The 13,850-nt window shown below is 38.6% G+C and overlaps 1 protein-coding gene across 2 annotated transcripts in view; it reads right to left on the reverse strand.

Annotated features, from left to right (window-relative positions):
• Positions 1-13,850, reverse strand: part of SLIT3 (slit guidance ligand 3) — a 798,441-nt gene that overhangs the window by 214,962 nt on the left and 569,629 nt on the right. For both annotated transcript variants that reach the window (XM_037906776.2, XM_043553076.1), the window contains one exon: positions 5,525-5,596. In XM_037906776.2, the coding sequence (XP_037762704.1) occupies positions 5,525-5,596 (72 nt within the window). The remainder of the gene's footprint in view (positions 1-5,524; positions 5,597-13,850) is intronic.

Below are 13,850 nucleotides of genomic sequence, written 5' to 3' on the forward strand. Positions count from 1 at the left end.
TTGAATAGACAAGGAAAGTTACTAGTTAACACCACACTTCACTAAAATTAGTGACTTGGATCTAGGGTTTTGGCTTGAGCCCATCTCTAATTCTGGAACACCTTTAAAATGCATTTTATCTGTTTATATTTCAGTGTACACACATTAGTATGTTTATAGCTCACTCCCCACTTCAGTGCACACATTTAACTCTGATGCTAACTGAAATCACAGACATTTATAAAATGAGAAGAGAACCCTAAGCTTCTGGTGGATTGTTATGGAGGTGAAGCTACAACAAACCCACCATTTTCCAGGTACAAGCTCTTCAGCACACTGGCATATAGAAAGAGTAAGTACAGGGCTAGATACAAAAGAACAGAAACGACTCTGGGAAACTTTTCTTGTGCATAATTGTCCAATTGACCTTAGCAAGCTCAACCTCTCAAGATTTAAGATCAACACATCACAGCACTGGTATGACCAGTGACAGTGTAAGGCAAATTTCCTTAAGGAACAAGATTTATTGAAAACTGATACATGTTAGACACTTGATAAACCAGATTACATTCCCTACTTAGGTACCTAATCTCTTTAAACAGAAAATGTTATGATATCCTTTTGGCTCCAGGGACGAAGATACCTCAAAGCATGTGGTGTTTGACAGCAATAAAAATGGTCTGAAATGTTTGTTTTAATATGGCTGCAAAAAGTGCATTGTTCAGATATGAAAAGTATGGTTAGACTCTGTGTGAATTATCCACAATTCATTGGCATGAGCCATTTGAATCGTAGCTCTGTTTCGCTGCAGGATGGTGTTGCAGATTTAGCCATGAGGGGGTAAGCAGAGTAGTCATCAAGCTTATTTGTCAAACTGCTGCAGAGAAAGAACCAGCCGTGTGGTGTTAAGTTTTACCTACTGCACTGTGATTGGCATGTTATTTGGGAAACTCAGGAATTCTTGAAAGGTCTTGTCCATGTTCCAAGAAAATTGAAAGACAGATGACTAAGTTGCTTTAATTTTATTCCAGCCTCCAGACAGACCAGGATTAGTTTAAAGCCTCCTGGAAAGGTAGTAAAACTGACTGTGGCTAACGTTTACATGAAAACATCCATCTCCAACTGAGGCACTTCTCATTTCTGTAATATTCATATACATGTCTATGCTAATAAAGCAAATGCTATTCTACAGCTGTGTTCTCCTTCTATATCTTGTTGCCACACACTGGAAATGAAGGTTACAGGTCACTAATGAATTCACACTCCAGTTCTCCGTCCTGGAAAATAGTACACTTCACTACAGGAAACTAAAACCCTGAGAGGCACTTGATACAGCCCAATAAGCTGAGTAGAAAGAACATGATCATCACTTCCATGAACAACCATCCAGAATCTTTACCATTTGGGCTACCAGAAGCTCAGAACATGACTAGTTTGAGCTTGATACAGTCCAAGAAGAGAGGTCCCACTTGCTCATTAGGATGCTAGAATCCGTACTGCAACTGGATTCCATGGATATTGCTGGTTACACTTGTGTACAATAAGATGATCTGGGAGAGCAGCATTTTAATTGAAATCCAATTATAGGGTTATTTATTATTATATGTTAGGTCAGCCAATTAGTAAGTTAATCATGGCACAGACTTAAGAAATTACATTTATCCCCAAATTTTAAATTAATCCAGGAGGGTAATAAAGTTAAATTTAAAAAGAAAAGATAGATACCGTCTAACTATGCCTTACTACCTATAGTATATATGCCTCGCCGACCTCTGTGTTGTCTGAATGAAATTACAGAATTCTAACCACCATTCCAAGTGGTCTAAAATTATCATCTTTCCCACATTCAAGGGACTAATAGGATTGTTGAAGATATTATGGGTCAGATTCTACCATCCATACTCAAGCTGAGCAGCACCTTGCTGTGAAAGTAGGCCACTGACTTTAGTAGAACTACTTGCAGAATTAAGATACTATTCTACCTAATTAAGAGAGGCAGCATGTGGCCCTACTTTATTATTTTATATACAAAACACAAGGTTAGAAAAGTTTTTGTGGGGCTTAAAAGAATAGTGTAATTGAGAGCAAACAACTGAGTAGCATCTGCTGTGCAATTTAAGAGATTTTCCTCCTAAACCAAAACCTGAAAGCTTTGAGAAGGACCCATGCTCACCCTCCCTTGCTAATAGCATGCACTGCTTTACAATGTACCGATACATTTTTAAAAATGGTCCCGTTCAAGCTTAGAAAATTACATTGGCTACCAATGTATTCTAATCAGAGCATTTTTATCAGTGTGTCTCCAGACTAATAAGAAGAAATCCAATCTAGAGCTCACTGAATGCTAAATTAGATCTAATCAGAGGGCAGTTTTCCAACTGTTCAACAGCAGGTCTAAAACCAATCCATGCCATTTATGTTTTAGGCATCCATTAAAATACAACAAGCAAATCTGTAATAGCTGCTTCAAAGCCACGGTCAGAAAAATGTTCAGACATTTGTTTGCATTTAAGCATGATCATTCAACTTTATCTTTGCCAACAGCTACTTTACATTCCAAATACCTTCAAAAAGTCATTTAAAAGCCCCCAAAGTAACATTATCCATGAATGCCTTAACTCGGACAATCTTTTAAAATTTATCCACTTAGATCTTCTCATCTTGATGCGGCTCAAATGGTTTAACAACAGTATCTTTGAACTATTTCCCATTACATGGATTTTGCCACTTTAACAAAAAAGTGTCACTTTAGCTAATATCAGTAGTAGTGTTACAATATTTGGTCTTAAAGAAGTAACATAAAATACTGTGTTACATATACAGAAGGACTATTATATAAACATAAGTGCAGTAAATAAACCTATCTTTATGTTTCATTCAAAGGTTCTACAGCCACATTTTTACAGGACACTTAGATAGCCATATATTAAGTGATCTTTTTTTTTTTTTTTTTTTTTTTTACTGAGAAGGAACCCATCTGTAACTTGTCCAGCTTTCAGAGTAACAGCCGTGTTAGTCTGTATTTGCAAAAAGAAAAGGAGTACTTGTGGCACCTTAGAGACTAACCAATTTATTTGAGCATAAGCTTTCGTGAGCTACAGCTCACTTCATTGGATGAAGTGAGCTGTAGCTCACGAAAGCTTATGCTCAAATAAATTGGTTAGTCTCTAAGGTGCCACAAGTACTCCTTTTCTTTTTGTCCAGCTTTGAATCCAATGACATAGTGTCCTTTTATACTCACAGCTGTAAAAGGCACCATGTGAACAGATTTTGACCAAGCTGAATTCTTCATATACTTTGCTCCAACATAACAAAACAAAACAAAAAAACCACCCATAACTAGATGGATTATTTGAATTAAAGGCTCTTTTTCCTTGAAGTTCCTTCACTGCACTGTATGCTGCTGTTAGAGAACTACAATAACTAATGTGCCTCTTAAAAAGAAAAGGAGTACTTGTGGCACCTTAGAGACTAACCAATTTATTTGAGCATAAGCTTTCGTGAGCTACAGCTCACTTCATCGGATGCATACTGTGGAAAGTGTAGAAGATCTTTTTATACACACAAAGCATGAAAAAATACCTCCCCCCACCCCACTCTCCTGCTAGTAATAGCTTATCTAAAGTGATCACTCTCCTTACAATGTGTATGATACATTGTAAGGAGAGTGATCACTTTAGATAAGCTATTACTAGCAGGAGAGTGGGGTGGGGGGAGGTATTTTTTCATGCTTTGTGTGTATAAAAAGATCTTCTACACTTTCCACAGTATGCATCCGATGAAGTGAGCTGTAGCTCACGAAAGCTTATGCTCAAATAAATTGGTTAGTCTCTAAGGTGCCACAAGTACTCCTTTTCTTTTTGCGAATACAGACTAACACAGCTGTTACTCTGAAACCTGTTAATGTGCCTCTTGTATCAATTGGTACTGCACCCAAGTTTCAGAATACTTCAGGATCTACTGCTCTCATGCATAATGAAACAAAAAAGCCTGCATATTTATTCTATACCTAGTGCACATGCTGGAACCAAAAGTAATTTAAGATACAGAGGGGCTTGCTGTGAATGGTGCAGGCTGACAGGAAAGGAGTGTGCAAAGGGCAACGAGAGGTAACTGCATGCCTGAAGGAGAGGAAGTTTGCAGAATTCTCTCCTGAAGATTTATAATAAATCCACCTTGTGTGCCCTCTCTCATCTTGTCTCTTTCCAGAGAAAAGTGATCCAGATTTGCAACTGAAAAACCTATTGACTAAATTACACATGAAGTGAGAGGAGAGTGTAAATTATCACTTATAGCAAAACTACAAATATTTTAACTCATTTTAGCTTTTTTTCTGTACCAAAAAGTTTATAATCCAAATCTCTCTCTGTCTTTGTACAGCCTCTAGTAATGGAGTGATGACACAGCTTGCGGCCTCTGAGTAATACAGTATTATAAATAATAATAGCTATTATTTGGATTTCCAACTCAGTGTATGTTGAGACAGACTGAGAGACTTATAAATAAGATGTTTTTGACTAATTTTGTTGTATTCCACCTAGAAATATTGTTGTATTCCACCTTGATTTCCCTATTTTCTATTGCATTCTCTATACATGTTTTATGGGATGCTAACCTATATGGATCAACTTCATCTATTTCTTTGCCTAAGCACATCTTCAGGGATTCTAATCCGAGCTCCGGGAACACAGTTTAAATCAATTTAACTTTTGCCCCCTCTACTGGCTGGCTGAAATGGTGGCCGATTTCTCTCTCCCAAAACAGGTTCAAGGTGCTAAATTTTGTTCCCACAAAGTGAAAAAGGCTTGGGATTTTAATTTTGTCTCATCTCTATTTTTCCCCAGTGTGTTAATGAAAAATGAATATATTTATAGTCCAGAGTAGATTTTTCCTCAGATCATGACATTGTTTTAGTGCAAACCAAATCTGCATCTCTTAAACTACTTGACTATGTAAATATACTAATGGCACAGGACTGAGACCATTTGTATTCAAATGGAGTCACAATCAATGTAATAAAAATAATAAAGATATGGAACTAGACACTGCAGGTAATTGCAATATCCTTAAATATTACTATTTTCCTTACAAGCACAGGCTATCTGCAACATGATTGTCAGTGAGGATCTACACATTCACCCATATATGTCACGGACGAATGGAAAATATGAAAAGTAGTATAAAAATGATCAACTGGCATCATCTTACTGGCATTTGGTGGTGACTTTCAGATCTTGAGTTTCTTCATAATTCACCAACAAGATACTTCCCCTCTTAGATTTAATGTGTTCTTCCTCTTCCTCCCGCAAACTTAATCTACTGTACCAGCTGCCTGCTACAGTTACTGAGCTGTAAAAATCACACTCACCTTTTTTCTTTTTCTCCTCTTCACCCCATTGCTATCCTAGTCAGTGAAGTGTCTCAATGAATTTTCAGTGCATAAGGTGATAGGCCAACAAGGGATTTTCTGAAGTTAAAACTAGAAGCTGAAAAAACTAAAAATCTGGTTAGGCTGAATAACAGTAAAAGAAGAGCTCATACTCACAGCAACTGCAGAGAGACAAGCCCATCGAAAAGGCCTTTGGGAATCTCAGTGATCTTATTTCCATAGAGCACTCTGAAAGATACGGGGAAACAAAAGAATAGTAAGTAACAGTCCAGCCTACTATCCTCTCATCCCTCTGTGAATTATCATTTTTATTGATCTCATGCACCATGACCACGATCTGTAGCCATTTAATTTAACTACTGATCTCATTTTCTTTTCAGGAGGGCACATGGTATTCAATGAGTTGTTATGATTCAGACTTTGTCTGGTGCTGAAAAGCATTTTTAATGCAGAAACTGGACATTCTCCAAAAACTGTATTTCACTATTTTTCAGCCTGTCTTTTTTCCTGTATGAAATGTTTTAACCATCGAGACCCTCTGTTCACGATGCAAAAAGTCTAGAATTCAGCATGGTGATGTTGCACTGTTAATTCCTAACAATCTGGACATACAAACCAGGGATGTGTACATTTTAAAGGACCCTGTCTGGACGAGGTCTGAACGTCTTATGACAGCTGAATTGTGTATAGAATGTCACACAAGCAGCATTTCAGGAGGTATTCTGCCCCCACCAGTTGCAATCTCAGCCTGACCCAGTAAGTGCAATGGAGCCCAAGAGGGGAAAATAAGGATATATGAATATTTCACAACAACAAAAATGATTAATTTATGAAACTGAGAAGCAATTTGGGCGCATAGCTGGGAGTTACTTTGTATAAACTGGTTCACTGCAAAGTGCCAGGTGCACTAATACTGCAGTAATATCAGAAAAGTTCCAAAGGGTTTGCCTCAACCCAAGCCAAACATACAGCTGTGGAAAGCAGTGAAAATCACCACCACAGATCAATGGCCATCGTGATAGCATTGCCCTTCCTGCTAATTACCCTCATCTTTGAGGCTATATTACACCTCAACCTCAACACCTGACACATCTGTTACTTGGGTTGCTACCCAAAGGAACCTTGGAATAGTGTGTCTAAAGTAATTTGTCACTGGTGTTTATTTAAAAGAAGCAAGGTTGTGAAATTCAATGCTCACTTCAATTTGAAATCTTTGAAACTATTAGATGTTGTCTATTTTTAAAAATTGTTTAAAAAACTTTTATAATAAAACAAAACTTTAGATTTGTAGAAGCCATAAAAAGAAAACAAACATTTCCAAGTGTAATGGGGCCTGCACGTGTGTGGCACATTAACATTTGAACAAATAACTGACTAAACAAAAGTCAGTATGATAGCTCAGGCACCCATTTGTAATTCATATTAAATGTTCAATGCTACACTGAGCCAAATTAACTAATGTCACTGTCTGCCCACCATGTCACAGTGGAAGTCAAACCTTCCTATGCAGCAGCGGAGAAACGCAGGGGAAGCACATGACATTGCATCTTATTTTCCTACATCCCACATTTCCATTTATTGTTTCTAATTGAGAGCCTGGGAACATTTATGCAGAAGCTGCTTTGATTATGTTTGAGACAGGCAAGTGTTCAAATGCCCACGTCTGCCTGGCTGTTGTCAGGTCCGCACTCCAAAGATATTTTGCCTTTGATACACTGTCAATGGCACGCCTGAAAGTACTGCTGCTAGCAGTTACTTATGGGAGATGCATCTCCATACTGGCCAATCTCACACCCCATTACCATATCCCCAACCTTTCATCTTCCTGCCTCTCCTGTACAAATGCACACATACAGCAGTGTTTCTGGAATACCAGAATTTAAGTCAGAAAAACACACCAGAAAGTACCCAGGAAGACCCAGCTGATCATTTCAATGATTCCACATACTCTCAAAGATGTCTTTAGCAACAAGGGGCCTATTTTTGGAGGTTTAGCTACAGAAATAAAAGCTGTAAAATGCATGTGTATTTTTGCTTCCCTAGCTTGAACATTGGTCATTTCTACTTTTAATGCATGCAGTTTTCAAGGTACGCGTGCAAATTTGGTACAAAGATGTATACATTATTGCATCCCTCAACACCTGAAAATCACACCCAAGATATTTTGCATTAAAATTACAGTCATACCCAGTAAAATACACAATAAAACAAAGTAAACAAAGGAAGTGGCTCTATCTGACAATTAGTGAATCAACAAAGACACTTCTACCTTTATTTTTTTCCCTCTGAGTCTCATTAATGCTTCACTTGCTTCACAGGCTATTTGGAAGAATAAAAGGATGGCTTTGTAGGGATTTATATACTTGTTGTTTAGTGCCAGGTAAAGGAAGAGATTTACAGATACCATCTCCCCTTGCGGTAGGAGGAGGAGCAAGAAGATTTCTGACTGAACTACATCTGTAGTACTCTGATCTTCATGCTCTTGCTTTGAAATTTAAAAATGAGTGAAAGAGTTAAAAGGGACCGCAAGACTGCTTCCTCTCTTCCCTGCTGCTCCCTTCCCTCTCTTCCAACTATACATAACCACAGCGGTGGTCTCTGTTCAAGACAGATACCAATCTGGATGTAGATGAGAGCCATGAAAACAAACACACAATCCTATGTACAAGAGTGTCCAGTGCATAAGTTGTATTCTGCTCATCCCTGGTACTTCTGACAAGCCTGTTTCTTCTAATGCCAGAATAATTAATACTGAAGAATCATTTACTATCTATCTGAGTCAAGCAAACTTTTCACAATACTGCAGGTTGCTTCCTAATGTTAGCGAGTTGTCTGGCATACGTACAGTTGATGCATCTGAGGGCTCTATTCTTAATAGCATGTAGAGCCATCAGCCTGCCAGTTCACAGCTAAATGCTTTCAGCGTGGCTGCAACCCACATTCTGCAATTCTGCAAAGCATCGGGCAGATTGGGTGGATTTTAGCTAGCAGCAATTTCCAGACTGTCGTCAACCTTCCAAACATTGATAAGAACAGTGCGTGAAAAACCCAAACTGCCCGCTGCAATGCAAACATTAGAGCAGAAGCCTGGGAGAATCGCCTTGTTAAACTGATGAAGAGATTTTTCACTAAAACAATAAAATAAAAGTCCCACAGTTATATTCAGCTGTTCATGGAAATTAAAAGTGCTCCTAGAAACAGGCCAATTTATTTAACTGATATAACTAATTACTTGGATTCAGAGAACTGAAAAAAGGAGTATTTTTTTACATATTCTTTCCCCTTTATTATATTTAACAAACGATGCATTACAGAAAGTGAACCTTGTTGTTCCTTCACTATTCCAAATAAAGTAGCTTGTCTTGTTAGATCTTCATAGCAAGAAACACAACAACCAAACAAAAACCCTAATTAAAGAGATCAGAAATGCCTTCAAATGTACCATGCTTGTCTGTTTCATATTGTTTGGTCACACACTTTTATGCTCTTATATTAAAGGTGTCTGCCAAGAGATGCCATTAAACTTGAAGAAAAGTTTAGCAGAACACGCTATTTTAGAGGTTAATTTGACTCAAATAAACTGGTGCCAAAATACCACAGTTGCTGACACTCTGATTAAATATTGATAGATTAGATAAAATAATTAGACAGAAATAATGAAAATTCTCCCCACAGTATGGTGTCTCAGCTTCTGGACTAATCATCTGATGTAAGTGGTGGAAGCACCACTTCATACCTACTATTAGAATATACTGAACACTAGAAAATATTAAACATGAAACAATCCTGCACTGGCAGGATCTTGGACCTGGAGGACACTAATGGCTTTACTACAATCTCAAGACATTATGAACTCCTTTAACAATCACAAGATTAAGGAATTTGGGATTACATGATCAGCATAATATATTATAGGCCTTCCATAAGCATCAAGGTTTAGTTGTCTGCTTTTCAAGTACCTGAAAAAATGGGTGCGTATTTCTCTCTGTTCTCTGACACTTCTGCATGCATTCCCACAAGCCTTAGTTGCAACTTGCTCAGTTGAGTCAGAGTCCCAGAACATAAAGCTTTTCTCCTGAAAGTTGACCCAGAACTTGCTGGGTATAAAAGCCCACTGTTGAATCCTTTAGTCTGTACCATATGTTTTCCAGCTAATAGTTCCTTTATTTTGGCTTGGTTATAACATTCTTAGTGAAGTGTCAAATCATGACTCTGGGCAATGGCTTTTTCAGCCCTCAAAAGCCTTTTAACTACCTTTCAGACTGTGAAAAATGATTCTTCTTATGAAGAATTATGTTTCCAAAATTATGAGGACAATGGCATAGGTTCAACAGGAATAAGAGCTCTCAAAACAGCAGCAAGGATTGTGGGTAATAGCAGCATTAAATTTCTGATATTTTAGGAAAATGTACACTTTTTTTTGGTACGGCATTTCATATTTCTGCATAACAATTAGGCCAAACAAATCAAGGTAAAAATACTGGCTGCAATTTGTTACTCTAAAATAGATTCAACATTTATTTAAATAGATAGCGTTTTAGCCCAGAATGACACGAGATAGATCATCATACAGCATGTGATGATGTAAAATATGAATGACATGCCAAACACTAAAACTAGTCTGTATGCCAGCTGATCTAAACTGATCAATCACTTGTGAGCCTAATTCAGATGGGGAAGGATTTCTCATTTTACACAGTTCTGAAATCTACTCCTTCACAAGTGAAGGGCTTAGGCTGCTTTGCTGCATCACACAAAATGTCTCCAGACTGTCTGGATAAGGTCTTCAGAACTCTGGAACAGCTGAATTAAATGTGCAGAAAGTCTACTGGCTCCCAGAATCCTCCTGTACCTTTGGTACTATGTACAATAAGCAGACACTAATCCCTCATCCAATCCCCTCTCTGATAATCAAGCCAGATGTTTCACTGGATGAACCAAAAAATAATTTACTTCAGAAAGTCCACGTGACAGCTGAAACAGAGTAGAAACAGGAAAGTGTTCTCAACTTATCCACAATTTCCAGCCTTGTATATGAAACTTGTATTTTATTAACAGTTATCTAATAAAGGGAAAATAATACTCTAGTTATACAGGTTATAAATCTAATATATTACTAACCTAGAGGTTTTCAAATGTTTGCTTAACATTGAGACAGTGGAGCCCCTTCCAATCAATCAATTATGCTTCCAAGTCTTCCCTACAACAACATTATCTGGCCTCTCTCTCACACACAAAAAGTAATATTAGGATAGTATTATGGAGGCAAGAGAACAAGAAGCCTTCTAACATGAGCCTGCAGGAATGTGTTTGTTTTTGGTGAGCCTTTTTTTTTTTTTTTTTTAAAGTGCAGCTGGTGACCAAATAAGTTTCTGGAAACTCCCAGGGAACTCTGAACTCCACTACAACTATTGTAGCAGAAAGCTTCATAGCTTGAAGACTGACAGGAGGATTCACCACTGTAACAAAAACAACTCCATAAACTACCAGAAGCATGGACAATCAGTGACCGACAGACCATAGGCTGAGAGCAATTTTATGTGGCAGAACAAAGTGTCATGGGGAAGAATGGAGGCGCTTCAGGGTAAAGTCAATGCTCTTTAACAAACTAGATTTATTCTCCCTGATTCTGGGCTCCAATAACTAACTGTAAAGGGAGTTGAGGCAGGGGTCAGAGCTCCCCTTTTCCATGTATTCCCTAGATTTTCTTTCAAGAAGAAAAACATCCCTTACCGCGAAGACCGATTCCAGACATGGCTGGAGAGCAAACTTCTGCTGAACACATGGGTTAGGAGAAACCAGCTACTTAATTTCCTTTTTACAGGACATGCTGGCAATGGAAGGAGCTTGAGGCCTTATACTGGATAAGCTCTTCTCCCTCTTGGTTTGTGCTAAAGAATTCACTGCCAAGGCAGGAAGTGCTGTTCTAAGGAGCTGGGATGTTATAATCAGTTTTAGTCTGAGCACTAGGAGATTTCTTGTTTGAAAAGGATTTTTTATTTTTTTAAGAAAAAGTCTGGTGACCCTGTAGTGCATGGGCCACTAGTCACGTTTAAGAGATTGGATTTTGTGTAGCGTGTGCATCTGCTGCTGTAATTAGCATCACTATGTTTAGAAAACTACTGCACACCTGTTTTCTTCTATTCTACTCTAACTGTGGTGGGAAGAGTACCCTGCCTCATCACTGAGGCCTTGTACCACTCAACTAATTACAGGAGAGTTTGGATTGGGTAAGCTACTATATAAGGGGCATCCACTGGTCAGTTGTTAGAAAAACATTCTTGACAGCCTTGCAGATAGGTACTTCACTCTCCTGGAAATAGAGAGAGCACCAGAAGTGCAGTCAGCTAAGAAGGAGCAGACAATGGGGGCTGTGGAAGAAAAGGAAAAGAATTCAAACAGCGGTGTTTTTTTTAAACGGGCACAAAGTTGCCTACTTTCATTTCTGCATTAGTTTGTCTCCTTCCTTTATCATGGTTTTAACTCTGAAAGCTACAAGACCACCTTACCATATGCAGATTTAATCTCAATGTCAGCAAATATTCTTATCAGACAACAACCTAATCACATTCAATATAAAGATAAGAAAAATTACTCAGCTAAGACAGGTTTCAGAGTAACAGCCGTGTTAGTCTGTATTCGCAAAAAGAAAAGGAGTACTTGTGGCACCTTAGAGACTAACCAATTTATTTGAGCATAAGCTTTCGTGAGCTACAGCTCACTTCATAGCTCACGAAAGCTTATGTTCGAATAAATTGGTTAGTCTCTAAGGTGCCACAAGTACTCCTTTTCTTTCAGCTAAGACAATGCACTGTAGACAATCAGAAAATGGAGCTGAATAATGTCACTGGGCCACCAGGGCTCCAAAAATAATGGACCACTTAAAAAAAAGTGAGTGAATTCTATATTGTTCTGTTAGGATATGGATATTCAGGCCTGTCTGCAAAGGCCTATACTTTAAGAATTCAGGTGTAATAGATATTCAGGCCTGTCTGCAAAGGTCTATACTTTAAGAATTTAGGTGTATTCTTATCACTTACCTAGTTATAGAGGTATAAAGGAAAGAATCAAAATCACAGTCTGCCTGTTTACAGGCCTTCTCTTACAGTGACAGTCTGAGGTCCTGTTCTTAGGCTAAGATCTTTGGCTAAATAGCAGAGGCAGCCATAAGCTAGGAAGCGACTGGTCACATCCTCACATTCCAAACTAGTCACATTGAAATAAGGCAATCTGGGGCTGTTAGAAAGGTGATCTGATCTATGACCTCCAGAGAAAAGGAAGAGCCTAGAAGATGTAAATGCAAATTTAGTTTGATAGTTTTCTGTTCGGTAAGAACTCACTTATCAATAGACACAGCTAGGAAACCCTTATGTCTTTATAGATGTAGTTGTAAAATCTTCACTTCTGTATTGTTTTGTCATTATAGTTCCCACTTTGCTATTGTTTATTTTCATGGTCTCTGTCTGGTTCTGTGATTGTTTCTGTCTGCTGTATAATTAATTTTGCTGGGTGTAAACTAATTAAGGTGGTGGGATATAATTGGTTGGCTAATCATGTTACAATATGTTAGGATTGGTGAGTTAAATTTCAGTAAAATGATTGGTTAAGGTATAGCTAAGCAGAACTCAAGTTTTACTATATAGTTTGCAGTCAATCAGGAAGTAAGGGGGGAATGGGAACAGGGAATGGGGGTGGGGAAATTGGAATCATGTTTTGCTAAGGGGGAATGGGAACAGGGACATAGGTAAGACTCTGTGGTGTCAGAGCTGGGAAGGGGGACACTGAGGAAGGAAACTGGAATCATGCTTGCTGGAAGTTCACCCCAGTAAATATCGAATTGTTTGCACCTTTGGACTTCTGGAATTGTTGCTCTCTGTTCATGCAAGAAGGACCAGGGAAATAAGCGGGTAAAGGAATAAGCCCCTAACATGTTCCCTCTTGTTCTGCTCCATTTGGTAGTGCCATAGGATGGGGACTGGCCCTTTAAGGGGAGTTGACTTCAGCCCCATTTATGCCTAGTTATCAGCCTCCCAGTTGATGGGCCTGGGCTGGTGTCTGGCTCAGGTGACCATGCATCAGATATTAATAGCCTAGGGTTAGGACTTCGTACAAGAGGGAGCCAGCTCCATCATGGAGGAAGACCAAGTTCAAGGAAAGACCTGAGGGAAATCTTTCTAAAAATGCCCAGATTCTGGAGTGGGCCTGGTGAGCTTCCCAGCTCAGAGAGAGCTAGAACCTGATGCACAGAAACAAGGAGAAGGAGAAGGTATATCAGCAGGGAGCAGATTTCAGAGTAGGAGCCATGTTAGTCTGTATCCGCAAAAAGAAAAGGAGGACTTGTGGCACCTTAGGAGACTAACCAATTTATTTGAGCATAAGCTTTTGTGAGCTACAGCTCACTTCACTGGATGCATGCAGTGGAAAATACAGTGGGGAGATTTTATATACAAAGAGAACAATGGGTTTGCAATCCAGTTTGCAA

Source organism: Chelonia mydas, chromosome 8, assembly GCF_015237465.2.
Source record: "Chelonia mydas isolate rCheMyd1 chromosome 8, rCheMyd1.pri.v2, whole genome shotgun sequence".
NCBI classification, from domain to species: domain Eukaryota; kingdom Metazoa; phylum Chordata; order Testudines; family Cheloniidae; genus Chelonia; species Chelonia mydas.